Source organism: Podarcis raffonei, chromosome 2 (genome assembly GCF_027172205.1).
Source record: "Podarcis raffonei isolate rPodRaf1 chromosome 2, rPodRaf1.pri, whole genome shotgun sequence".
NCBI lineage: Eukaryota > Metazoa > Chordata > Lepidosauria > Squamata > Lacertidae > Podarcis > Podarcis raffonei.
In genome coordinates, this window is record NC_070603.1 from 81,720,774 (window position 1) to 81,747,003 (window position 26,230).

The following is a 26,230-nucleotide window of genomic DNA, read 5'->3' on the forward strand; positions in this document are numbered from 1 at the left end:
ATACTTGGCTTGCCTTTGACAAAGCTTTGGGGTGTGAAAATGTTTCAAGCTCCTTGCTTTGCTGTGCAACCTACAATTTTAAAGAAAGAAATACGTAGTATCTGAACAATCCAGCATTCTTCTTACATTTCCCCCTTTAAAAAATGCATACACATACACGTGCTATTGCTTAATTTGTTAAATAAGATGCCTAAGGTGACCTATTATAAGAGTTCGTAACCAAAATTGTCAGTTACGTACTGTACTACTCCTCACCGCATGGTTGCTTGGAAATGTGAGACTTGGACTTCCAGATTCAAGCACAGTTTTCTGACCATCTAGTCTCTACTGCCATAATCAACAAACACTGTTTTGGCCGGATACAGAATTTCATCTGTATTGGACCAAAGTGTTCTGATCAATACATCACTTTTAAAGAAAAACACTGAAAACCCAACATTGTTAAAAAATAACTAACTGCCTAGCCAGAACAACGTTATAAAGCACCCCTTACAAGACTAGTATCCAATACAAACGTCCAATTCACCCATTGGCAAGAAAGAAATTGTGTTGGCACTTTCAGACTCAAATAACATAGTATAATAACATGAGAACCGCTGCTAACAGCACTAACCTACCAATGTTTTTACAATCAACCTTATTGCTAAAGAAATCTACATATATTAATTTACTAGGAGCAGCAACCCCTGCTCATTTTGCTCGCCCAAGCCGTGCACCTCTGTTCCCCCCCTCCCACAGCTCGCCTGAAGAAATCTACATATATTAACTTACTAGGAGCCGCAACCCCTGCTCATTTTGCTCGCCCAAGCCGTGCACCTCGGTTCCCCCCCTCCCACAGCTCGCCTAGGCAGCAGCCCAGGCAAGCCACGGAGGAACAGGCAGGACAAGCTGGGGCAGCTCCCCAGCAATTGTCCTGCTCTGCTGCCACTTCCCTCCCTGGCCTTCCATGCTGATGAGGCTGGAATAGCAAAAGCCACGAGAGGCGTACAGTGGCAGCAGAGCAGGACAGCTGATGGGAAGCTGGTCTTCTGCAGCTCACCTGGGCTGCACTCCTGCTTGCTCCACCCACTTGCCTCCATACCTGGGCCACCCGCCTGCTTCTCTATTGTGAACAGCAGTGTGATAACACTCTAACCATTTTATTATACACTAAGAGAACTGACCTGAACAGGTGGAATTGCTTTACCAGTCAGGGCTTGTTTGGTGTGGGATTCTTTGAAACGATCTGGGGTCGCCAGCTGGCTAGCGGCAGAAGAGGAGTTAGACGCTACTGGCGCTTTATTTGCCGACTGCTGCATAACATCATGTTGTGGGGTCAACCTGAGTTTTTGAAGGAGATCCGTATTTGCAAGCGGCATGTTCGAAGCGCTTTCTGTACTGGTTGCAGCCAAAGATGTTAAGAATTGGTTCTGACTGGGAGTGATGTTCTGCGGACCGTGGTTCATATCAGACGGCTGCTGATTCACAAGCGGAGACATTTGCTTGGCAGCCTGCTGCATAACTTGCAGCATGTTATTGTTTGTGCTGCCGCTCTGAAGCATTTGCACACAGGGAGCTTCTGTGGCCAGAGTGGAATTAAGGTTAGGGCTTAGCTGTACGGCATAGTTTGAAGCTTTATTCACTTCAGGTTGTGGGGCAGAAGGTGAGGCAATCAGTAAGGGCGGCATACACTCCTGTGGCAATAAGGTACAAGAATTACTTTTGAAGCTTGAGCCATCCAGTTTCCCCAGAGGCTGATGGATCACTGTCGACTGCTCAAATGAAAAAGGAAGGAGCAAATTGTGCTCTCTGCATGAGGAGTCAGGCTTCTTGGTTCTCTCTGGATTAGAGTAGGAAACTGTACTGTGTTCCTTTGGAAATGACGTTCCAAATAACTCTTCCACTGTTAGGTGTTTTGGTATGGATGAGCACGGCTAGAAATAGAGAAAAAAAGAACAACCAGAAGCTCAGCTTAAAAGTCTCCAGTAAATTAGTGGTAGTGTGTAGAATTTAAAAGAGAACAGCTTGCTAAAAGTTGTAAAGCCATGCAAAAAACACATTACGGGCCATAGGTTTTATCAACAATATTTTTATACTTATGTGGCACAATATGTTTGTATATCACGATGAAACAATATACGCTAACAACCAATTCTTGGAATCCCAATTGTAAGAGTTTGTTTTCCTACTGCTTTTCATTGTCTTTAAAATTGCAAAGCATTTTAATCTGCAAATACCTTTAAGGAGAGAATATTTATCAGGAGACTTAAAAAAATTATGCAGCTGTAAGCAGACTTGCCCCAAGAAGCTACTTATTTTCATACTCCTTCACCCATTCTGCACAGATATTGCCATCCTATCTCATGGTAGTCCAAATGATACTTCAAAGAATTATCAGTTTCGCCTCACAAATAAGTACTGGTAGTTCTTATTTGTAAAGATTGAAAACTATAATAGATAAGTGCAAAAAAGGAGTTTAAAGTAGAAGTAAGCTCTGCACATGGGCATAGGAAGGAATGAGCTGCTAGAAGGCCAACAAAAGGGTATTGGGTTACTTTGCATGGCATGGTGTGTTACTGTACACAAGGCAGGGCTCCAGCATGGAGGAGAAATGGGGTTGTGTGTTATTACTGCAAGGATTTATTTGCTCCCTTTGCACAGAAGCAAATATTCATGGTGAGAAAATTAGCTCCCTGCCACTTTCAGAACTGCAAAACTCATTTATATCGTAAGTTTTTTGGAAACTGTTTCATAATACAATATAATAAAAGACAAACGAATCTAAATGAAAAGAAAAAGAAATAGCAACGTCCTCTCTCAAGTAGATTTTAGCCCTTGTCTCACAGAGAATGGGGTTGACCCTTCCAGTTATCTCCTGAGAGATTCCCTTTCTTCCCTTCCCTGCCTCTCACACAGGCTCCTTCACCAGCCAGCCATTACCTTCCATGTTTGTGTAATCCCAATAATGGCCCAGAATAGAAGACACCAAAAAGGAAGGAAGGGAGGGAGAGAAGAGAATAATAAACGGAAAAAAGGTGGCCAAGAAAGAGAAATAAAAAGGATGGGAAAACTCCTGTGATCTAGAAGTGTAACATTTTAGAATCTTACAGCACTAGTTCACTTTAATCTTCAATTCCATACTAATAATTGGGACTATGCACCCCAAACCCCATTAAGAGCCAAAAAGGCAGATAAGACTACTTCTGATCAACTGCATCAATTTAAAAATTGAAACTTCCAACATCCAACATTCTCCTTGTAGATCTGTCAAAAACCCTCAGTGGCTTCAGTAAGACAAAATGGCCCTAAAACCCCATTTCTAGAAGGAGACTCTCCAAGATTAAATTGTGCACCACTCCTTTTCCTCCATTAGATGGCACTATTAGCAGGCACAAGAGCTGCTCATCTTATTTCTTGCAACCAATTTTCTGTATTAGTATACAGTATCTTTCTTGGCTATGTCTCACTTCTTAGCCAAAGCTCCTGTTTAGTTGACTGATAAGCCTTACAATGTCCAGTGAGGGCCAAAAGCTGGCCAAGGTGGTTGGAATTCACAAAATGTTTAGGGGTATGCGCCCCCCCCGTGTCCGCCCAGAAAAAAAGGACTTGATACAACCCCATGATCCACTTATTATAAAGGTAACAAAACAGTGCAGTAGTGTCACAGTGCTTTAAAATGAACATACATGGTCTTGCATTTGTAACATTGATGATCCATGTTCTGAAATCTCTGTATTTTCCGTCTTTGTGGGATTTGCACTTGGTTGTGTCCAACAAATGAGGTCACTCTTCTGATTCTAGAAAATAAAATACATTATTTTTTTTTTAATTCCCACTCAGACGTGTTCATTTTTCGCACCCCTCTATAAACCTCCCAGGAAGATCTCTGCCTCACCTGCTCTTCTTCTCTCTGAACTTTACGCTTTTCACAATATACTATCTATTCAATATTGTGGTGATCACATTGCACAATCCTATGATAGTTCTGCCAGTGTCATGCTAAAGGCACGACTTGATCAGAAGCTGATTAAACATTATGGCCAGCATCACCCAGCTTCAACCCAAACAGTTCTCCCAGCTGTTGTCAGCTAGACAAGAATGCATGACTCAGGCCATTTGGGTTACCCAAATGAATGGAGAAGATACAGAATGTCTACGCAACAGAGTTTTTAAACATCTCTTACAGCTATACAACTGGGTGCACGTCCTCTAAAAGGGTAGATGTGCTTACACTTGTGAAAATACACACCAAGGTGTACACAGAACAATTATAAAATTAGCTAGAATAGTCATGAGTCCAGCATGTTTCCAAGCATTAGGGAAATGTACTAGCAGCACTAAAATAAAGTGATGATTCAGCTTCATGGTTCAAGAGACCTGCCAGTTTAAATCTTTTAAGTGTGCCATTTATGATGCAGTCAACAGAGCTGAAGTTGACAGTCTTTGCTGCTGTTGGAGAAAAAATTCAGTCGATATATTACCTTACGCAAAGTTTTTCCCCAAGTACAAGCTTCAAGCTTTATGAACTGACCATCAACACAAGGAAGTTAAGCTGACTGTAGCAAGCTGCAAGCTGCAAACATGGCCAGCAATGGAAACCTGCCACATCACTACAACTTTCGATAAATATGTAAAGATTTACTTTACCTTACAGATTTAAAATTCACAACATAGATTGACAATACCCTCTCTGCTGTGTCCCTGTCCCGCCCCCCCAATTTCCTGCACTTTTAGTGTGGTTAACATTTTGGTAAGGAATTTAAGCCCAATTCCATTGTTTATAAACGCAATCCCAAAATATCATTGCTTGTTTAATGCCAGGTTACAAAAAGTGTTATAATCTTTCTGAAGAGGGAGGGGAAAAGTTAGCTATTTAAAAAAAGAATCCACCCACTAATCAAACTCATTCATTTTCACATACGGACTGGATGCAGAGAGTACATGAAAGATTAAGCTGGTTTAGAATCCTATATTAAATCACTCAGACAGTTACAAAGCTCTTTTCTCACTCCTGGCTACCCATTCTCATGCCGACTCTCTGCCTACCACATGTGGGCTGCACAGCAGGATTATTTTATGATCCATCTGGACTGTACTAGGCAGATTTTTCTATAAAACGCAAATTCATCTATAATTATTATAGACTCAAGATAATTGGCAAGGAATTAGTAAGAGGAATGACATAAAAACATACACATGCTTGAAAAAGCATGCAATTAAAAGAACAAGGAGCAATAATGTGTAAGACACATGACACAGCAACAGAAAGAACCCACAACTAAACAACATAAAACACTAATTCAATTTATACCAGGAGTTTATTTCTAAAGCTTCCCTCTCATTTCTTTCATTAAACAGGTACTTTACAGATCTGCATATTTAGAAGCATCACCTCTGAAAACCAAATTGGATAGCTGTGGTTTAGGGCACATTTCAATAGCTGGAGGAGTTATGCAAAGTATGTGCAAGAATGTGGAGTCAAGAGTCCCTGCCTCCCACAGATGGAAGAGGCAGCATTATAATGAATTCAACCTGCCCTGAGTGTACAGAATGGTGTATACATTTAATCAAGTGATTCAATTCAACTTGTTCAAGCTATTCATATTAGACCCCAAGAGAAAAGAGGGCATGCAGATTTAGACAGAAAGTTAGCGTACAATGACATTTACAAGACAGACAAGTAGACATATTTTCCAGAATAGTTCACATGATTAAGGTTGCCAAATTATTTCTGGGCTTCTCCTTTGTCTTTAACAGCATGGAAAGCAGAAAATTAGGTGAAGGTTTTCTTTATTCCATTATGTAGATACAGTAATAATAATGTTAATGTCTCAATGTTGTTGAATTGTGTTGAGAAATCCCATGAACAGCGTTGCAGCCACAAAACATTCCACACATGAAGAGGGGGAGGGGAGAGGTATACTCTAGCGCTAGGGGACCCTTCAGAAAAGTGTGGCAGGTGGTGAATAAGGCTTCATGGGAAAATTGCCATAAATCATCTTCTCATCCATGAACGGGAACTTCTGGTGGATCCAACCCTCTTTCAAAAAATGGAAGGAGATACTCTGGACCCAACTCATTGAAACTGTTCCTTTTCTTAATTCATTCTACTCCACCACCTTAAAAAAATCAAAATCAAGGAGTACTTACTAATTCTCTTCTCTCTTATTACCTCTAGTCCTACCTGATTCATTTAACATGTCTTCCTGAGGAGGGAGGGAATAAGATGGGTGGGGGCTGGAAGTAAATGAGGCATTCACAGTGCACACGTTTCTGAAGGACTGGACACCCCACTACAGGCGAATTGGAGGGATGGTGGGGAGACTGCCATAGTTAATAGAACCTAGGCAGTAATGGATGTGTGGTTGCAATGCAATTAAGAAGGCACAGGGTGAGCTAGACAACTCTACGTTATATAGATTACTACTGAAGGTGAGGGTTGGGAAGGCATTAAACATAGAACGAAGAAATTTAAACTGATCAGATGTAAAATACAAAGGCAAAACCATATTTGCATAACTATGCCCCTTCTCCCAAATAAAACAGAAGCTTGGGGGGGGGGAATCTCTCTCTCTCTCATTATTTCTCCTTGTAAGTTTTCAGTCAATACTGTCAGAGCCAAGACAGATTATGTCGCCATTATTTTATAAACCATGACAGGCTACTGTTTTCGTTTTTAAAAGGTACAGTGACTTATTCTAGCTTGGATAAACACCAATGTGTCTAAAATTGGTATTCCAGGATGGATGAAAGCCCTTAGCCATTTGCTTCATGATTCAACATGCCCTGAGGTATTGTAATATTGCCATGCACTGCCTATGATGATTCACCGCTCACTCTTTCTCCTTCAGCAAGTTGGGTAAGGAGAAAGAAAACAGACTGTATTATAGTACTGAAGACTGTAAGGAAAGTTTCCAGAGTGTGAAGTTGTGCTAGGGGGATACTAAAATACAGGCAACTTTGTTGTTGCCCACTTTTCCAGGACTGTTGTTAATATAATCAAGTTTGCACAGAAGTTTGCACATGAACCTTGAGTAATAGTATGCAATACCTCCATTGACATTTATCTCAGCTTCCAGAAAGGCAGCCATTTGAGACTGAAATTAAATTTCAAAAGCCTAATTATGTACAGTGACACACAAAAATTACATTAATGGAAATCCAGTTATTCTCAGAAAAACAAGGCAGGACAGCCCCATTTTGCCAGTGCTTACTGTTAGAAAAAGAAAAGAGAATGAATGGAAATCCTTGAGGGATAACCATCCAACAGCAAAGGTACACCAAGTTTATTTTGGCTCCCACTAAAATATGTAATGCAAGCCTGACCTCTGATTTCTAATACAGATACTTTCCTTACCTGTTCATATTCAACCTTAGCTTTGCTAAGCATCTCTAGGATATCAGTGCATCCATTAATCCTGCTGACACTTCTTCTGTCCTGGAACAGCAGCTGGGATCTCTGAGCTTCTTCTTGCACTACTCTATGATAGAGGAGGGGAGAAACAGCATATGATTAGATTTTATTAAAAATGTACAGCAAAACACACCATTCACTATAGAAGCAGTTTGTTTCATATTTTGAACTGAATACATGCTGCATGAATTCTGTGCACATCTTAACCCCAACAGAGCTATACGTTCTAAACCTGAATTTTATAATTTCAATTCATTGCTGGTTTCTACTTCCCAAAACTGGCAGGGTTTTGTACAGTGGTTATGTATTGCATTTAGATAACCTAACAGTAAAGGCATGTAAATGGGAGCAAGTAATACTGTAAACCAACACCTATGATTCCACTGATTATGACAAAGTTAGGCCATTCTCAAGGTAGCAGAAGGAGTAAATGTACTTTCTTAAAAAAAGCAGACTACTTACACAAACAAAAAGCTTTCGTGCATTTGAAGGAATTTTGAATTTGGGCTACTTGTAAATGTGCTCAGTCACCAAGACTCCCCAGTTCACTTTTCATGTGAACATTTCCCACTTTTGTAGACATGTACAATATATACAGTGCAAAATACAGAAGCAGCCCATCAAAAAAACAACACCAGGAGATTCCTCTATAAAATCCTTTATTAGCCACTACTCCAAAAATGTTTTATTGTCAAACAATAGAGCCCAGTTTATAATGACATTTTTTGGCACAAATTATCACAGGAAGCTCTAAGTGCATTATGGGAATAGCCTGATTCTCATCAGCTGGATGGCGTGTTTGTGTACAAAATTCTGTATAAGAAAGAATAAGATTAGAGGGAAAGAAATACAAATGATATAGTCTAGTCACTGAGAGGTATGTCTGATCCCTTCATGGCCTATTTTCAAGTGCACACTTACAGACTATTTTATTTCAACTTGCATTTTTAGTCAGAGCCTTTTAAAGGTTTGTTTTGCTTCTGTTTTGCAATATACTGTGCAAGTGGATTATATTGTCACATTTATTTTGTTTTAAATGTAACTTTCAGTCTACATATGCATAGAAAGATGGGATATCAATTTTGTGTGTGTGTGTGTGTGTGTGTTTTTAAAGGAGACTATTATTTTACCATAACCTCTCTCACTGGTCCAGAGCAGGAACATTGCTAGAAATTTAAAGGATCAGGGCACAAGCCCATGACCCAAATATGCATTACATAGGAGCCATCTCCAGGGGGCCGTGGGCACCCACAGTAACAACTTGTGGAGGCTGAGCCACCACAAAGTCAATGAGAAAAGCCAGCAGGCGGCAGCGGTGCTGCCTCTGAGAGAGAGTAGCAGCTCAGCTCCATCCTCGCAGCCAGTGAGTGAGGCATCCTTTTCCAGGGCGTGGGGCTTGGACGTGGAGGCAGAGTCTCTCTGCCTCCGAGTCTGAGCCTCTCCCCACAGAAAACAGTGCACCGCTGGCTGCGGAGAGGAGGAATAAGAGGAGCCACCACCGCCGCAACATGGACATGTGATGTCACACACACACGCCTGCATGTAGTGTGTGTGACGTCGCACGCCCGTGTTGCAGTGGCAGGCACCCACCATCCTGAGGATGAGATGGCACCCCTGATGCATAATATTTGGAGATGCTAATTTATAAACATAGATACCTCTCAGCAGTTGAGCCCACAACTGCACTATATATTTAATATAGTATCATACCACATAGTCATGGCTTCCCCTAAAGGATTCTGGGAACCATGGCAGGGTAGCAATCACTCCCTCTTTCCAGGGAACTTTGGGAATTGTAGCTGAGTAATGGAAAATAGAGGTCTCCTAACAAATCTCTGCACCCTTAAGTACAGTCCTCAGGATTCTTGAGGGAACTCATGGCTATTTAAATTGGTATGATATTGCTTTAAAAATGTATAATGCAGATGTGGCTTAAGATGATGGGTGGCTGGGTATCAACACCACTCTGCTTCAGAGGGCATCCAGTCACCCTATAAAAAAAGCTTCCTTCAACAAAGCTTTTAAAATGGGAGGGAAAGGGGCAGGAGATCTAGGCTCAGGCTCAGAATAGCCAGTGCTTGGTCCCTACTTCGTAGCCTGCTAAAAACTTAATGGTCCACTTTCCTGAACCAGGTAAGATCAAAGCCGCCTGAATTAACACACAGTAACCTTCAATGAGATGGAGTTGTGATTTTTTTTTTTTTAATCTAGTCTCCTGCAGTGAGAGTAGATTTGATTATTAAGAACAGGAAATGCCATGTCAAAAGCATCAGGCTATATTACAGGCAGCTGATGGGAAAGCCAAAAGGTGATATCACAACAATCACAGAATATGTCAATCACGCCATATCTTCTCTTCATGAAAGGATGCTAGGGCAAGTTAACTCCCAATAGCTTACTCCATCATTACATTAATGTTTCCTCAGTCTAGAATGAAAAACTCACTGAAACAGAAGATCATAAATACCATTAAATTCCCTGGAGAGGGTTGAGAGTGGTCCGTTCTCTCAGCTCTAAAGTATTTGCTGATGTAGCTATTTGATGCCAAATAAGTGTGGTTTGTCCTCCAAGACATGACATTATTATAGGTAATATAGAGGGCATGCAGGGCACATGCTGCGATAAAGCCACCAAATTACACAACAAGAAGAGAGGCAAACCTTCGCTAATTGGCACAGACGATCTTAATTTGCATGATTCAGATCTGAGAATTTGGATTCTGTATCACTGGATCAATGCAGATGTAATGTTCCTAACATTGTAACCACGGTTAAAAAACAGGTAGCCATGGGATCGTGTGCTACTTGGTATAAATCCCTCTCTCTCCAGCACAAATCTAATCCCCACTCTTATCCATCAGTTTGACCAGAATTTGAACCCAGCATTGGGTTGCAGAATCAGGAGTGTTACGTACAGTGATCTACTGCAACTCCTCACTCATTTTGAGCACCGGATCGCACCCGTTCAATAATTCTGTTACTTTACAATTATAAAAATGAACCAGTTTATGATAAATTCTTGACCAAAGAATTGTCCTGCTGGACCTGGCCCAGGGCCTATCAAGTTCAGTATTCTGTTTTCACAGTGGCTAGCCAGGTGTCTACAGAAAGCCCACAAGCAGGACACAGGGGCAACAGTGCTCTCTTGACTGTGACCCCCAGCAATAGGATTTGTCTAGTCTGAATTTGTATTGAATTGTTTTATTCACTTGCTGTTTGCCATCCTAGGCTTTTTTCGGAAGAAATGGGGGAGGGGAAAGTTAATTAAACAAATTAATCCATCCATCAAATAAGTTAGTATTCAGAGGCATGTAGTGTCTGATACTGAAGGTACCAGGGCTATTTGATATAGCATTATCCTCCAGATATTTTGACTTCTGTTCTGCTCATGTATAAACTTTGCATGCACTATAAGAGAGCTCATATCACACTGCCTGGTTGCTAAGACATAGTTTGGGTTAGCATTGCATGCAAACAGGGAAAGTAAATGGCCTTTACTCTAAGCACAAAATTAAGCAGTACATTACAAACTAAGTTATCATGAATTTTTACTGGCGGCACAAATATTGGCAAAGATACATGGTTTTATAGGAAATGCTATAAAATGCAAACTAGAAATAACACAAAGTTGTTTTAAAAAATGAGATACTTACTTTGCCATGAGTTTTGCTATTCGATGACAGTCATTCTTGTCATAGAACCAGATACTGTAAATTGACACTTGAGGAAGGTATTTTAAAAAAAGACAGTTAATATAATATTATTATTATTTTAAAATCATTTTGATTACAGAATATCTCCATATAGAAAACAGCAGGATGCCTAGATTACAAATTCAGTACTTAAAATGATTTATGCACATATGAGCAGTACTACTAGGTAATTTCAAATATTCATGGAAACAGGAGCAGCAAATAATAAAACAGATGTTAGGTTATGGTATTACACTTGCTAGTGAACAATTTAATATGTACAACCATATTGAAAACAAACATCTTGTTCCCAGGCAAAAGCTTTAATCTTAGGCCAAAAAAAAAGGTTACATGTAAAAAGCTCCCGATCTGACAGGTTAAATTACAGGCAGGTCAGATAAAATGAGCACTTAAGACTAGTGCAGAACCCAAAGTGCAGTGCAAATCAACATAACATTCAGCCCAGTAATATGTGTACGATAATTATGAACCATTCACTTAGAAGTCAGTAGCAGCTTAAATTAGACTTTGGATTTAACATTATACAGTTAACTGGATGTACCAGTAAGTCCCATTTAGTTCAGTGGGACTTACTTCTGAGTAGGTATGTGTGCGCTTGTACCATTAAAATGCTATGAAGTTAACAACATTAACTCAAAAGAGAATTCTGTATAAGCGTTAAATACATTTAAAAATGTATATTTCATTTTCTGCCCTGGGAGTGAAAAAGAAAAGGTCTAAACTAAAGGAACCAGAAATCTGTCAGACTGAATGAGTCTTTCCTTTTCCTTCACTCTGTACTTCTAGCCTTTCATCTGACACGCATATACAGAGTCCTTTCTGTGTCACCTTCCTGGCTATAAACCTTCATTCTATTCTTGCGAAGTGGTAAAAAGGATCTAGCAAGAAGGAAACTCAAGGTCAGGAGGCAAGGCAGCCGGAGGAAGAGAAGTAAGTAACGGGCTAAATAACAGAGTCCCAAGAGAGGATGGGTAAAGGAAGCAAAGGATATGAAGCAGAATAAACAAAGGAAAAGGCACTCTTAAGAAAACCATCGCATGGGAACAGGAAGAAAAGTAGCTCTGCTACTTGGGTAGAGACAAAATGAAGATGCAGGATGAGTGATGCCCAGTTTAGTAATCTGATTTGAAATAACTGTGGACTCTAAAAAAGATATAATATACTACAGATAATTTATATAATAGAACAGGTTCAGGGAACTGGATCAAGCTAGCAGGCCCATAATTCCATGGAACAGGAAACTTGTGGCCTTGTATTCACACAAAACACTAAACCATAGTTAACAAAAATAGGGATTCAGTAACAAACAAATTCTTAAATAAAAATGGGGAGATGTGATTCCATTAAGCATTGTGAAATATTAAATCTTTGAAAGCAGGTGACTATTGCAATGCAAAACGATCTTTTAAGAAAACTGGTTCATAGCTATGTCCTAAACAACAAAAAATAATAATACTCAGTTAGAAAGTACTTCTGAACCCACTGCTGTCGCTTTAGGTTCAGGTGGCCTCAGTGGGACAGAGTGCCTTCTATCAGCTTTGGCTGGTAGACCTATCTGCACCCCTATCTGGATATGCCCAACTTATGTCATCTAGGCTCTGGTAACCTCTAGGTTAGATTACTGCAACACAATTATATATGTAAGTCTGTCTTTCAAGACAGTTTGGAAAGTTCAGCTGCTGCAGAGTTCAATGGCCAGGTTGCTCACTGGGGCAAGACAGTTTGAGCATATTACACCGATCCTGGTCCAACTGCAGTGGCTGCCAATCAGTTTCCAGGCCCAGTTCAAAGTGATGGTTTTCACCTATAAATCCTTAAATGGCTCAGGACCACCATCTCATATGAAGCCCTTCTTCATGTGGCTCCTCCACGAGAGGTCCAGAAGGAGGGAACATGAAAATGGGCCTTTTCTGTGGTGGCTTGCCGTTACATATCTTGAGGTGCCAGGCAAAAACATTCCCCTTCTCCCAGGCCTTTGGCTAATTAAACAATCTCTGCCATTTTAAAGCATGTGGGGTGGGTGGGTACAGTACTGGTTTTGTTTGTTATTATGTTTGTTATTATGGTATGTACTATTGGAAACTGCCCTGTGAGGAGGGCAGTATAGAAATTTAATAAATCATAATAATACAGTGGTACTGTAACCTTATTTGAGTTCACCGACTGGGTCTGCGTTGCTCCGGGACAGTACCTCGGTTTAAGAACAGTCCTGTTTATGAATGATTTGGTTTATGAACTCTGCAAAACCAGAAGTAGTGTCCTGGTTTGCGAACTTTACCTCGGTCTAAGAATGGAATCCGAATGGTGGAAGGCCACCGGCGGCGGGAGGCCTCATTAGGGAAAGTGAGCCTCGGTTTAAGAACGGTTTCGGTTTAAGAATAGACTTACGGAACAGATTAAGTTCATAAACTGAGGTACCACTGTAAATACAAGCGACATTTTCTCACAAACATTTTCTAACTCATGGGAAAACTTGTAAGACTAATAATATGAGCTGAATTCATTGCAAAGTAGCAACAACTACCAACTGTAATATAACTTATAAAAGACAGGGTGTAACAATTCAAGGTTTTAAAGCATGGGTAGGCAAACTAAGGCCCAGGGGCCGGATCCGGCCCAATTGCCTTCTAAATCCAGCCCGTGGATGGTCCGGGAACCAGCGTGTTTTTACGTGAGTAGAATGCATCCTTTTATTTAAAATGCATCTCTGGGTTATTTGTGGGGCATAGGAATTCATTCATTCCCCCCCCAAAAAAATATATAGTCCGGCCCCCCACAAGGTCTGAAGGACAGTGGCCCTGCTGAAAATGTTTGCTGACCTCTGTTAAAGGTTATGCTAAGGAAGGAAGGAAGGAAGGAAGGAAGGGAAATGAAAGGAAAGGAGAGGAGAGGAGAGGAGAGGAGAGGAGAGGAGTGGAGAGGAGAGTCTTTGATTTAATCTGGAGTTATTAGCATGGTGAAACAAAACATATGTCTAAGAGGATATCAAAGCCAAGTACTAATGGATTTGTCCTGAACAAAGCTAGCTATCGAAGACAGAAAAGAGATAACTGCTTTGCAACAGAACACAGAACAAGAAAGTGACTGCTGTTTAACACATTAGCTCATTGCGCAACACTATTCTACATGTTTGGTTGCCCTCAACTTAAACTCCATTATAAAGGTAAAAGGTAAAGGTACCCCTGCCTGTACAGGCCAGTCTTGCCAGACTCTAGGGTTGTGCGCTCATCTCACTCTATAGGCCGGGAGCCAGCGCTGTCCGGAGACACTTCCAGGTCACGTGGCCAGCGTGACAAGCTGCATCTGGCGAGCCAGCACAGCACACGGAACACCGTTTACCTTCCCGCTAGTAAGCGGTCCCTATTTATCTACTTGCACCCGGAGGTGCTTTCGAACTGCTAGGTTGGCAGGCGAAACTCCATTATAAACATCCTAAATGCAATTTTACCATTTCTCTCTACAGAAATAGCAACAGCAGTCCCACTCCTTATCTTTCTTGAGAAGGCAGAGTTAAAGCAGTTACTAAAGATCCATTCCCCTTCCCTGATCAAACACATGTCACTCTGACAACACTGCTGATATCCACATGTGGCTGGTCTTCAACTTTCTGGACCCACTTTGATATTTTTACAGCAACGAAATAAGACTGCCTGGTTACAAAAGTATATTTAGGGAGCAATCTGTTGTTACCACCAAGGTAACAGAGTTTCAAGTACATCCTTCTGGAATTATATCTCTGCTGCTGCATTTCAACTGGAAAAAGGACATACAGAGCTCAAAAAAGAAGAAAAGGAACAAGTGCAGGCAATATCTTCATTTGAGAATTCAGAGTTGTATACCACTACCTATCTTTTAATATTAGCATGGAATTTCGTTCTCTACATCAAGACAGTGACATTAGATACAAAGGAAGAATTGTGAGTGAAACTGATTTGGAAGCATACTTCTTTAAGACCTTTAGAGGTAAGTTCAAAATTATTGATTTAAAAAGCAAACAAACCCAAGGTTCTGAAATTTTTGATCACATTTGTATCTATGAATTTATTAAGTGGTTGATGCTTATATTTTAAGCCTTTTATGGAGAAAGGTACAATTACCAACCCTGTAGGATACTAGAAATGTTTTTACTTGCAGTCATATTCTTTTTGTCACTGAGTGCTTTATATTGCTTCCCGTTATGCAGTTTGGTAACTACAGCATATCACTGATGTTACAAACATATTTAATATATTATGAATAAAAGATGGGAATTCCATAACGGTCTTCTCTAGAGCTTCTGAAGTTAACTTAGTGACTTTCTCAATACAGATTAAAATAGGTCTTTGGTGACATACTGAATAATTAGCATAAGTGATGCTAGCTTTTAAAAAAGATTTAAAGAATAATCCAGCTGTTACTGTTATCAGGAAAAACACAATTTTTCTTAATACAAATAGCTGGAGATCTGCATGCCTTGCTCCCTCAACTAAAGATACTGTGGTCAAGAGAGGACAGTGATCCAGCAGACTTGCCAAACTGATTCAAAATATCCTGCTTTTTGAATTTCTCAGGTCCTTGCAAACATTACCTCTGGTGGCAAGAGAATGGTTGTGTGACATGTGTTTGATCTCATAGCAAAGCCTTGAATGAAAGGAAATAGGGCTGTGCCAAACTAAAGTAATTAAATTATGATCTTTGGGGATAATTTGCTTGTGCCCATTTCCTATCTGGAATATAGTTTTAATGAAAGGTAGGACAGAAATGCTGAAAATAGCAAATACATGCTGTGCTGAATAAGGCCCATCATGTTTGGCACAATTTGCCTCCAGCTGGCTGGGGTGCCAGCCCTAATTAGCTCTGAGCAGTGGTGACTTGGAGAAGGGCCACAATGCATGCTCAAATCTAGCATGGCCTACCCACTGCATGCTGCTTCCCAAGACATTTTAGTTCACCCCCCTGCCTCTCCCCTAACCAAGCATCTGCCCATCTCTGCTAGCCTTTGATATTACCCTACCTCAACACATCAGTTAAGAACCATTATTTGCTACTAGTCAATCAATTGGAATTATGGAGACAGGTGTTTGAGGACACAAAAAGACCAGAGAGGTGTCGAAACAGAAAGACAGAAGACTATATAACACACTGAATTAACACTGTTTATGGATGGAACACAGCTGGAAGAGTGGCACCCCAGAAACTGAACTGGTGTTTAGAGTCTAACTAGCTACTGCCACGTCACACGTATATTACTTTAATGGCAGAAGTGGTCCAGGGCAGTTCAAAAAGTGGGGTCTCCTAAATAACAACATTATTCCAAGTTTATACTCACAGTTAGCATTTCTGTACAGAAGAAAGGGCTCGTGTAGTTGAAACTCCAAGTCTTTGTTTACAGGCTCAACCAAGTTGTGCATATTCAGTCGATTCACAATTGTGAAGCCATGGTAAGGTGATGCAGACCTGTTATTTTAAGAGAATAACAAAACAACTGTGTAAATCAGTGGTGGCCAAACTTGGCCCTCCAGCTGTTTTGGGACTACAATTCCCATCATCCCTGACCACTGCTCCCGTTAGCTAGGGATGATGGGAGTTGTAGTCCAAAAACAGCTGGAGGGCCAAGTTTGGCCACCACTGGTGTAAATGCATAACATGGATATCCAGAGGAAAAAACTATTAAACAAATGCATTATATGAATAAACAACCTGCTTTCAGGAAAATAATCAATAGCAATGATGGTGATGAAATGTATCCAACACTATCACTCAAATGATGGTGAAGCAGAATGGGGGGGCCAGCTCTTTGGAGAACTTTTTAAAAAAAATTTATACCACTTTACAAGAAAAATTCTTTGCAGAAAGGGGGCTCCGGTGGGCAGGTAGAATCACCAAATTGCTTCCCTCCTGGTTCTGTTGACAGAAGCTTTTCCATCAGCAATTACTCCTTTGGGAATACCCAAATGACTTTAGTAAAATCAAAAAGCCATGCAAGCTTGCTATTTGAAACACAAGGTGTTTCACAAGCATAAGGAATTCTGGGAGTGGTACTGTTCTGTGAACTATTGTTCCAATGGCTAATGGAATATATTATTCAAGAGCTAAGACAAAAGTTCATGCAAGAAGAATAACACTCCTCCTAAATCAGACAGCACACATGTGCTTGTGGAAGAGGCCAAGCTCACAGACTGGCACCTTTGGATCTAACCAGATGAATTGTTGTAGTTCTTTATCTGAATATCAAAAACATAGCAATGATTAGTCTACTTAGCAATATTGTAACTAGAACTAAGGGAGGGGAGGAAGAGATGCACAATCTTTTTTTAAAAAGAAACAAAGAAAAGAAAACTGATTTTCAAGGCTACTCCAAAGAGGAATAAATTCATTCTTCTCCTTCATTTAAAATTATATAGCAAGTTTCACATGCCATGAAAAAACACCGAAGGATATTTCGGTATGCTTACAACCTTGTATGCAAAACTTTTAGAGCAGAATAGTAAACAAACATTTCAGGTTATCAATAGCAATTCAGAGAGAGGGAGTAGGAAACATAACTTGTAGAGGCACATTTAAATCCAATTCTCAAACTTTTCATAAATGTTAATTCATGCAAAACAAAAAACAAAAAACAGAACAGTGCAGGTATAGAGTCCCGTCCCCCCAAAATACACTTCAGAAAGCACTTCAGGATCAAAAGTATCAAATATACAAAAAATAGCTATAAAGTATGTATTTTCAATGATGAGCTATTTTCTAGGAACCAAACATGTTATTGCAAACATACCCTTTCTTATATAAATAAAAAGTATATCTGTGTTGAGAACAGCTGTGTTAGAAACCAAATTAAATAACTATACATTAAATATTTATTGGGAATGCAAGAGAAAAACGACACAAACTGCATTCTAGCACACTGCTAAGCATGCTATCCCATAAAGTTAACAGGCCTAAAGTGTCATTGGGCTGTGTCTGAGAAACGTAAGAGGTCACTTTAATACATACTTTCTTCTTTATTTTCTACATCTATTATAACAGATGGACTAACAGCCTGAGTTGGCATGTCAAAAATAATTAAAATTCAACTGAAGTCATGATTACAGCAGTAAAGGTCTGGAAATAGCATGTGTAGAAAGCCCAAAGGCATTACAACAGTGTAAACAAGAAGAGTGACATTTTTGGTTTTGACTTATTTTCTCTAGATCTCTAAAAGGGTTTTGGAGAAAGCTGATCATATTGATATATTTCTTGCTGCCCAAAATAAAATAAATGGTTCACAAGAACAGTTTTAAAAGCACTGCTAGCATTAAAGCATTACTGAGAAGACTGTTATTAAAGAGTTATTTTTTAATCCTTAACTGTATACATGTACGCAAGCAGAAGGAAATCAGAACAGCACAATCCTAACCATGTCTCCTCAGAAGTAAGTCCTTTTGAATGCAATGTGGATTACTTCCAGGTTAGTAGGGTTAGGACTGCTGCCTTAAGTACCAGGAAATAGGCCTGGAAGCCTACATTAAACTGTACAGACCACAAAGCACCCATCTCAACTTCTATGGATAACTGAGCAGGTCATAAAAGGACTCTCATGTTCTGCACCCTCCGAGTTATATGTAAGGACAATCCCAGCTAGGGTCCTTAGAGATGTCCAGTATGCATGATAAGAGGGATGAGAGTGGCAAGTTCAAGAACTGAAACAGAGAGTTAAAGACCCTCAGACAACAGACAGAGTAGTTAAAAAGCATGCATATTCAGTTGCAACCTGACACTCCATCTGCAACAGTCAACCATTAGAATGAAGCACACAGCATATCTATGTTACAGGCCTAAGTAAACCCAAAGATTAAATTGCTTCGGTGATGAAGACATTTCCTAATCTCATCACCCACAGATTACAACACTCTGCTGACCACAAGTGTCCACTACCTTGTAAAGTGATTCTCCGTGCCACCTTCAAGCACCAACTCATCCTCTAAATATTTCCAACAGTTAAAGTTGGCCTCCTCCCTCAAAAAACTCCTACAGCTCTATTTCAAGATTATACCCTCTATTTACCACATATTTAAAATACTCCTTTTAACCTCAAACTCTAGTGTCACATTAAATTATTTCGTATAATGATGATACACTGCAACTACTATTCTTTTGCTAAACAGCATTTCTATGGCCATTCTTTCAAGCCAGTTTAGTTTCAGTAAGTCAAAATAAAAAGGAAGGAAGGAAGAAAGAAAGAAAGGAAGGGGAGAATATTACATAAGTGTCGCCAGTTACTTACTGTTAATACCAATCCTCTACATCCCCTCTACCATAGGTCTGAAGATACTATGGGAAACTCTCACAGTTATACACTTCCCCTCTTCATTGCAAATTCAATGCTTACTAAAATCAGTCAGGGGGAAAGATACATTACCACTGGCAGAGACTGCCACCTGAAGAGGCAGCTAAGAACATAAAATGGCCCATCTAGTCCAGCATCCTGTTTTTACAGTGGCCAACCAGATGCCTATATGAGAAGTGTAAAAGCAGAACCTGAAATAGACTAGGTTACCTCCCCTTGGGCCCAATTCTGCATGGGAACCACTAGGGGTCAACCACTAACATCCATGGAAAGAGTAGCTGAACACTTTTGATGTCATTAAAAATATTAAATCATTATTATTTATATTTATTTGTTACTGACTACAAACATGTCTCTAACCAGCTAACAGTTATAAAAGCATATATAATACAAAATATAAAATACATAAAAGAGAATCTTAATAAACCAGAAATGCTCATCTTGCAGCAACATTAAAATCCTACCCCACCCTATTAAATATGAAGACCAAATCTTAACCACATATCACTAGATCATTGTCTTACAACAACCGCAATAACAAAAACTTATGTTATTGTCTAAGTGAGTGTTTTGCCATTATTTACAGAAGGAGTGTGCAGACTTGAGGGAGCCATTTCATTTTTTTTAACTAGGAGCCTGGTGCAAAAGGCATACAGTTAACATTCTGAACCCAGGAATTTGTTATGAGTAGCAGAACTGAACTGGACTAGATGACCCTCTGGGATCCCCTCAAACTCTACAATTCCAGGAACTGAACTCATAAGGCTTCTACACAAAATCCCTCTCCTGAGTATTCCCACTTTTGTTCATCTCGACAGTATAAGTTAGTGGGGGAGCTGTTTTGTTGCTGTCACTGTTAATCAGTTGGGGAGTCAGAAATCCTTTCCACTCTATTTCAAATTGTCAAGAGGTGTACAGTGGAACCTCGCGTAACGGACAGAATCCGTTCCGGAGGCCCATCCGTAACACGGAACTGATGCAAGCTGAAGCGCCACGTCTGCGCAGGTGCGTAATTTAGCGCTTCTGCGCATGCACGAGCAGCAAAACCCGGAAGTAACCCGTTCTGGTACTTCCGGGTTGCCATGGGACGCAAGACGAAAACATGCAACCTGAAGCGGACACAACATGAGATATGACTGTACCAGAAGATCCCAATCTACCTCCTGCATGCCTGTAATTTACAGTGAACAATACACATCATATCCAGATTATGCCCTCCTCATGGAATTTACAATCTAATTATTATTGTACATTCTACAGGAGCACCTGTATTATGAAACTAACAAGTTTAATAAATAAGAAGAATTTTGACTGCAGGGGAAACAAATGGTAGAGAGGGAAATCAGAAGCAAGAAATGTGAGGGCTCAAAAAACCAAGTACATATTAAGGTTGCCTTTTACTTGGGGATAAGGACTAAACAAGTTAAGCCAAAGGCTTCACAGGAAAGGCGCATCATGATGAAGGATTTGAAGGGAGACAGTGCTCTGGGCATAGGCACCAGCAAGGAATATATAGAATGGAACTTGTGGGAGGGCTGAAGGGATAAATTTTGAAGAACAAAAAGTCACAGGCATGTATATAATGGAAAACAAAGGTAAAAAGAAAGGATATTGCACAAAGAGTAAAAGATAACAAGAATTTTGTGGCAGATGCTGAAATGAAGCCAATGGAAAGCTTTATTGAGTTATAAAGCTTTCCACACTGAAGGCATATGCCACAAGCCATGTCCTGTGAGAATTTGGCTAAACTGGTTGTGATTATCCAGGAAAGATTTATCTGGTTCACTGGAGGAAAAATCAGTGAAATTTGAAAGAGGCAAATTTAGTGTGAAAACAGTTACTAGGAAAGTATTTTCTTTATTTATTTAAGCATACTATAGCCATTTCAAATGTGTACAGTACTAGTTACCCCTTCTTAAGAAGGATATCCAAGAATTGGGACAGGTACAGAAATACCATTTAATGTGACCAAGGAACAGGGAGGTTCTTCCTTACAAACACCAGAATTTGAAGCATATTATGTTTACATAAAAGATATGGCAAATTTTTAAATAATATCATATACAGGGTTGCTAACAACAGCACAACACAGTAGCATGCAAGCTTTCCTGAAAACCTTGTTTCTCAAAAGAAAGCCCAAATTTGTTTTCTTAGAACTGCAGGTAGGGATAAATAGGCATGCTCTATTTGAACAGCAAATAGTTTTGCAATTCATAGTGTTGAAAGCAAAACTGACTCTACAATAAGATTGATATACACTTACCTTTTATATACAAATAAAGTACCTTCAATGTCAGTCTTCTCCTATAACAAACAATAAGAATAATTTATTGTAGCAATAAATTAATTTGAGCATTACAGCCCCCGCTTTATTTATTTTCTTACATTTATATCTCATCTTTTTTCCATCATGGAACCCAAGGTGGTGAATTTGTGGTTTCTAAACAATCGCTGACCAGAACTGCTTGTTTTCAGCTCAAATGCCTTCAGCTCATCCCCTGAGCTTTACATTTAACATAAAATTATAACTATAGCACTTAATGGGTGCTATTTATTTTCATGGTTAAGAATACAACTGTTATGGCTGAATTCTAAGACTTGCTGTGCTGTCAAGAAGGTGGTTGAGTTGTACATACTAACATCTGCTCCAACCTAATGAAAACAAACCCTGAAATTATGCTAGAGGTCTAGAAAAATACATCAATACAACTGTTTATACATGGTGGCATTTAATATTGCTATATATGATGTAAGGTGACTGCAAGCAGGAAGGCACAGCACTCCATTCAATATTTAGAACTTTAAACAAAATATATGGTTGATTCATTAGCATGGTTCAAAAGGTAATGATAAATAAATAAGGTGTTAAATTGCATGTACTTTTACATTTGATCTGTAATAGTCATGCTAAATTCGTATTAAAAAACTGAAGTTTAATTATTTGTTGTTTTTCCATTAATTCTGTGGGCAACTAGAGAGAGATAAAGTAAGCTATTAAATAGCATCAACTACGCCACACAATGGGCAAATAAGATAAATAAGACAGTCAAAGTCACTGCAGAATTGCAGTCTGCAATTTTTTTTTAAGCACATGAAGTTTTCCACATTACTATTCTGTTTCTGAGTCAAGGGTTGCCAAGATGATGCCCACAAACATATATAGGGTCCCCAGCCTCTGATGAAATTAGTCTTGAAAGAATAATTGTAGCTAATAGACTAGGTTGTGCTATGTGTGTATGTATGTGTGTTGTGCCCACAACAATTTATCTGGTGAGCAAATGTGCCCATGGACCCAAAAAGGCTGGTGACCTCTATTAAAAGCTATAAACTGTAATATATACTGAATATTAAAATGGTGTATATGTTTGCAAAACTAAGGTTTTTTAAGTTAATGGATGACTGACCACAGTAGTCTCTCAAGCATTACTCATTGCAGAGACAATTTGCATGGGAGAGATGAAGTGGCATGCAAGTTTCAAAATATGCTTGCAATAAGAAAAAGTACAAACAAAATCAAATCAAAATATGAGATCACTGGAGGCAAATCAGAACAACTCAGTAGAACAGAGCTTTTCAAACTGTGTGCTGCCACACGTTAGTGTCGGCTGCAATGTGTAGGTGTGTAGTGCGAACACTCCCTGCGCACCTTCCAGGGCTGGAAAGGGGTTAGTTTAACCTCTGGTTTGCTAGTAAAACTGAATTACTGTGTTGTGAAATGATGTCTAAAAGTGTGTCACCAACATGAAAAGTTTGGGAAGTTCTGCAGTAGAAGATCGAAGGAAAGAGCGGTAACCCATTCCTTGGTAACATGTTACCACTATGTTACCATTCCTTTGTAACGTAAGTGGTAACGTAGGCTCACTAAAGATCAAAAAAGATCAAGAGTGTGTGGTGCTATCTTGGAAAAGATTGCTTTAAAGACTGCGCACAACAGCAGAAAAGGCTCTTACCCACATATTCTCCATCCTAATATCTGAAGGCAGGAGGAGTGGGCAAGTTCAGATGAGAGGAGGTGGCCTTTAAAAGGCTGATACCGACCCATTTAGGAAAAGAAGTTTCTGCTACCTCTGTCAGCGAGGCTCTCTTGGTAAATATAATGCAGTGCTTCTAATGAATCCCAAGACTTACTGTGCAGATAGTTCAGTGAATGCAAAGGAATATTTCATACACTAATTTTTTTTCACATATACATGTTATTCCTAAGTTTGCATGACTTGTTGAAATAGTGGAGAGGGTAACAGCTGTTTGTTTGTTATTGCAACCCATATGTTTGCACCACTAACCACCATGAAGAAATGTCCTGCAAGGGCAGATGGGGAGCAGTAAAATTATTGCAAGCTATACTATAGCTCAGTTGTAGAATACATGTGTTGAATACAGAAGGCCCAGGGGTTCAATATCATCTCCAGGCAGGGCTAGGAAAGACTCCTGTCTGAGATCCTGGAGAGCCACTGCCAGTCAGTGTAAACTATACTGACCTGTATCTGACTCATTATAAAGCAGCTTCCTATACAGTAAGAACAGAGATGGCATATGCCACATTGCTCACTGAAAAAAGATGTACATCAACTTCTGATTTGATCCTAAGAAGGGTCCAAGCCTTGTCAATCCACATGGAACAAGTCATGAATTCTGGATGACAATGACCTAAAATCCTGTTTGGGTACAGTTGTGTGCAATCAAAAATTTATAAACAGTCCCTAGAAAGGACGAGTACTTTCCACCTTGTGGTCTCTTTCATGTCTAAGTAAGAAGCTGAGTGCAACTGCAGAGTCTTCACCAGTTCAGTAATGCCCCCTTTAAAACAGAGATGAGGACCTTGTGACTTTCCAGCAGTTGGGTGGGTTACATCTCCCATCAGCCCTGACTACTGAACATGCCAGCTGGGACTGATGGAAGTTGGGAGTCTAACAGCATCTGGAGGTGCACAGGTTCCACACACCTGCTCTAAAATATGTGGTTAAGTAGGAAACAGTGTAGGTGGGAGCTCTGTAATTTATTTAGCCTACCTTCCCCCAAGTAACTCAGGTCTTTCCACAACCACATGTTTTTTTTCTAACAACAGCCCTATCACGTAGGTTAGACTGCAAAATGGTGATGGGTTGAAATCCACCTTCAAACAATCCTCAAGCTTTGTGGCTGAGTGGGGATCTGAACCTGTGTCTCCCTCATCCTAGTCTGAATCATAGTGATAATCAGGTAATCTAAAAGAAAGCCTTGAACTTGGGCTGGCTCCGACCTATGAAAGAAAGGAGGAGAGATGTACACAAGTCAAGCTGGAATCCTACTTGGTTCAAATGAAGTTCAGTTCCAGCTTTCATAATCCTGCACTATATAATTAGAACCTGTCGCTAAAACCTTGCTCCCTCATAAATATACACTCACACCAACAGATATGAGCCCTGACATTCTCTGGATCCATAATTTCAACAACTAATGCAAATCTGAAGGCTGGCCAGGGATGCTATTTCATATTTTGGAGAGGAGAGGACAGCAAGATCCAGTAAGACCCATTCTAGGATGTGGGCATGGCTAAAAGCAGCATTTTAGGCATATTCAGTCTTCAGAATCTGTGGACCAGCAGCCAGCCACAAGGGCCTCCTAGACTCAGAAAAAGCACCGACGGAAAGAAAAGTTCACTCCAGTACTAGTTCCTACCAGTTTTTAAACCACCCTCAACTGAGGCCGGCTAATTTGAAAGGGTGTGTTAGGCGCTAACTAATCCGCCCTGAATTTTGAGCCCAGCAAATTAGTGGCAGGAGGAGGAGAAGAGCACGAGGAGGAGGTGAACCACGGAAAACCAAGGGAGGTGGGCGTGTTCCCTAAGAGCTGCGCCAACCGGACCGGGCAGCCTCCTCTCTTCTCCCCCACAAAAAACATTCCTCTGCGGACAGTAGCGGATATATAGGAGGGGTGGGGAGGGAATGCCGCACGTGCGCGCCCGCCCCCAACCCAAACCACCCTCTTTCCTTGCGGGTGGCAGGCGCCAAGCGGAGGCGCTTTTGTGCGCCTCTTCCATTGGGACCTTCCTTCTCTGTGAGCCTTGGGACCCCGCGAGGAGACTTTGGACGAGGGCGGGTGGGGTGGAGGGGCAGAGAGAAAAGGGTTAACAGCTGGGGCTGCGAGGGGGGCGCCCCCGGCCGCCTGCCCCCCCCGTCCCCCGCTTAGTGCCCCACTCACCCACTCGTTGGCCTTGGGGCTGAAGCGGTAAAGGGCCACCTGGCCGGTCACGTCGGCGATGCTGGTGATGTAGGGGTCGTTCTGCTTTAAGGCCGCCAGGCTCATGTCCTGCCCCGCTTTGCTCAGAGACTCCATCTTGGACCCGGGATCTCAGCCGCGGCGAAGGTGGGGAAAGGAAGGAAGGAAACAGCCAGCCCAGCCGCGCGGAGGAGCCCTGTGCGCAGCGCTTCCTCATCCGCCGGCCGGAAACCGCTACCCTGCGCCTTCGGTTCCGTCGCTGCAGCGCGTAGGTTCACGGGAGTCCTACAGGGGTTCCTGAGAATGCTTAGTCTCTGGTCGCTCTGTCTTGTCCTCGTTTCTCCACACGCCCAGGCTTGGCCAGTTTCACAATCGAAATGCGTCGCCCGCCCCCCCCCCTCACCCAGAAATAAAACCCGGCTATATAACCAAACCAGCTCCTGCAGAAATGCCAGGAGCTCAGAAACACATCAGAAGTACAGTGGTGCCTCGCAAGACGAAATTAATTCGTTCCGCAAGTTTTTTCTTCTTGCGAGTTTTTCGTCTTGCGAAGCACGGTTTCCCATAGGAATGCATTGAAAATCAATTAATGCGTTCGTATGGAGACCGCCTTCAGACCAGG

At 40.8% G+C, this 26,230-nt stretch overlaps 1 protein-coding gene across 3 annotated transcripts in view; it reads right to left on the reverse strand.

The window, feature by feature from the left end:
- DCP1A (decapping mRNA 1A) overlaps positions 1-25,774 on the reverse strand; it is a 34,944-nt gene extending 9,170 nt beyond the window's left edge. Inside the window, exons 1-8 of one of the 3 annotated variants that reach the window (XM_053377804.1) lie at positions 25,591-25,774; positions 21,674-21,714; positions 16,414-16,541; positions 11,046-11,112; positions 7,337-7,460; positions 3,666-3,776; positions 1,164-1,913; positions 14-70 (exon numbers count right to left, since the gene is read on the reverse strand). In XM_053377804.1, coding sequence (XP_053233779.1) covers positions 14-70; positions 1,164-1,913; positions 3,666-3,776; positions 7,337-7,460; positions 11,046-11,112; positions 16,414-16,541; positions 21,674-21,714; positions 25,591-25,725 — 1,413 coding nt within the window. In that variant the 5' untranslated portion in view covers positions 25,726-25,774. Of the gene's footprint in view, positions 1-4; positions 71-1,163; positions 1,914-3,665; positions 3,777-7,336; positions 7,461-11,045; positions 11,113-16,413; positions 16,542-21,673; positions 21,715-25,590 lie in introns of all 3 variants that reach the window. The other 2 variants (XM_053377803.1, XM_053377805.1) reach the window with 2 other exon arrangements.
- Positions 25,775-26,230: the final 456 nt, after the last annotated feature.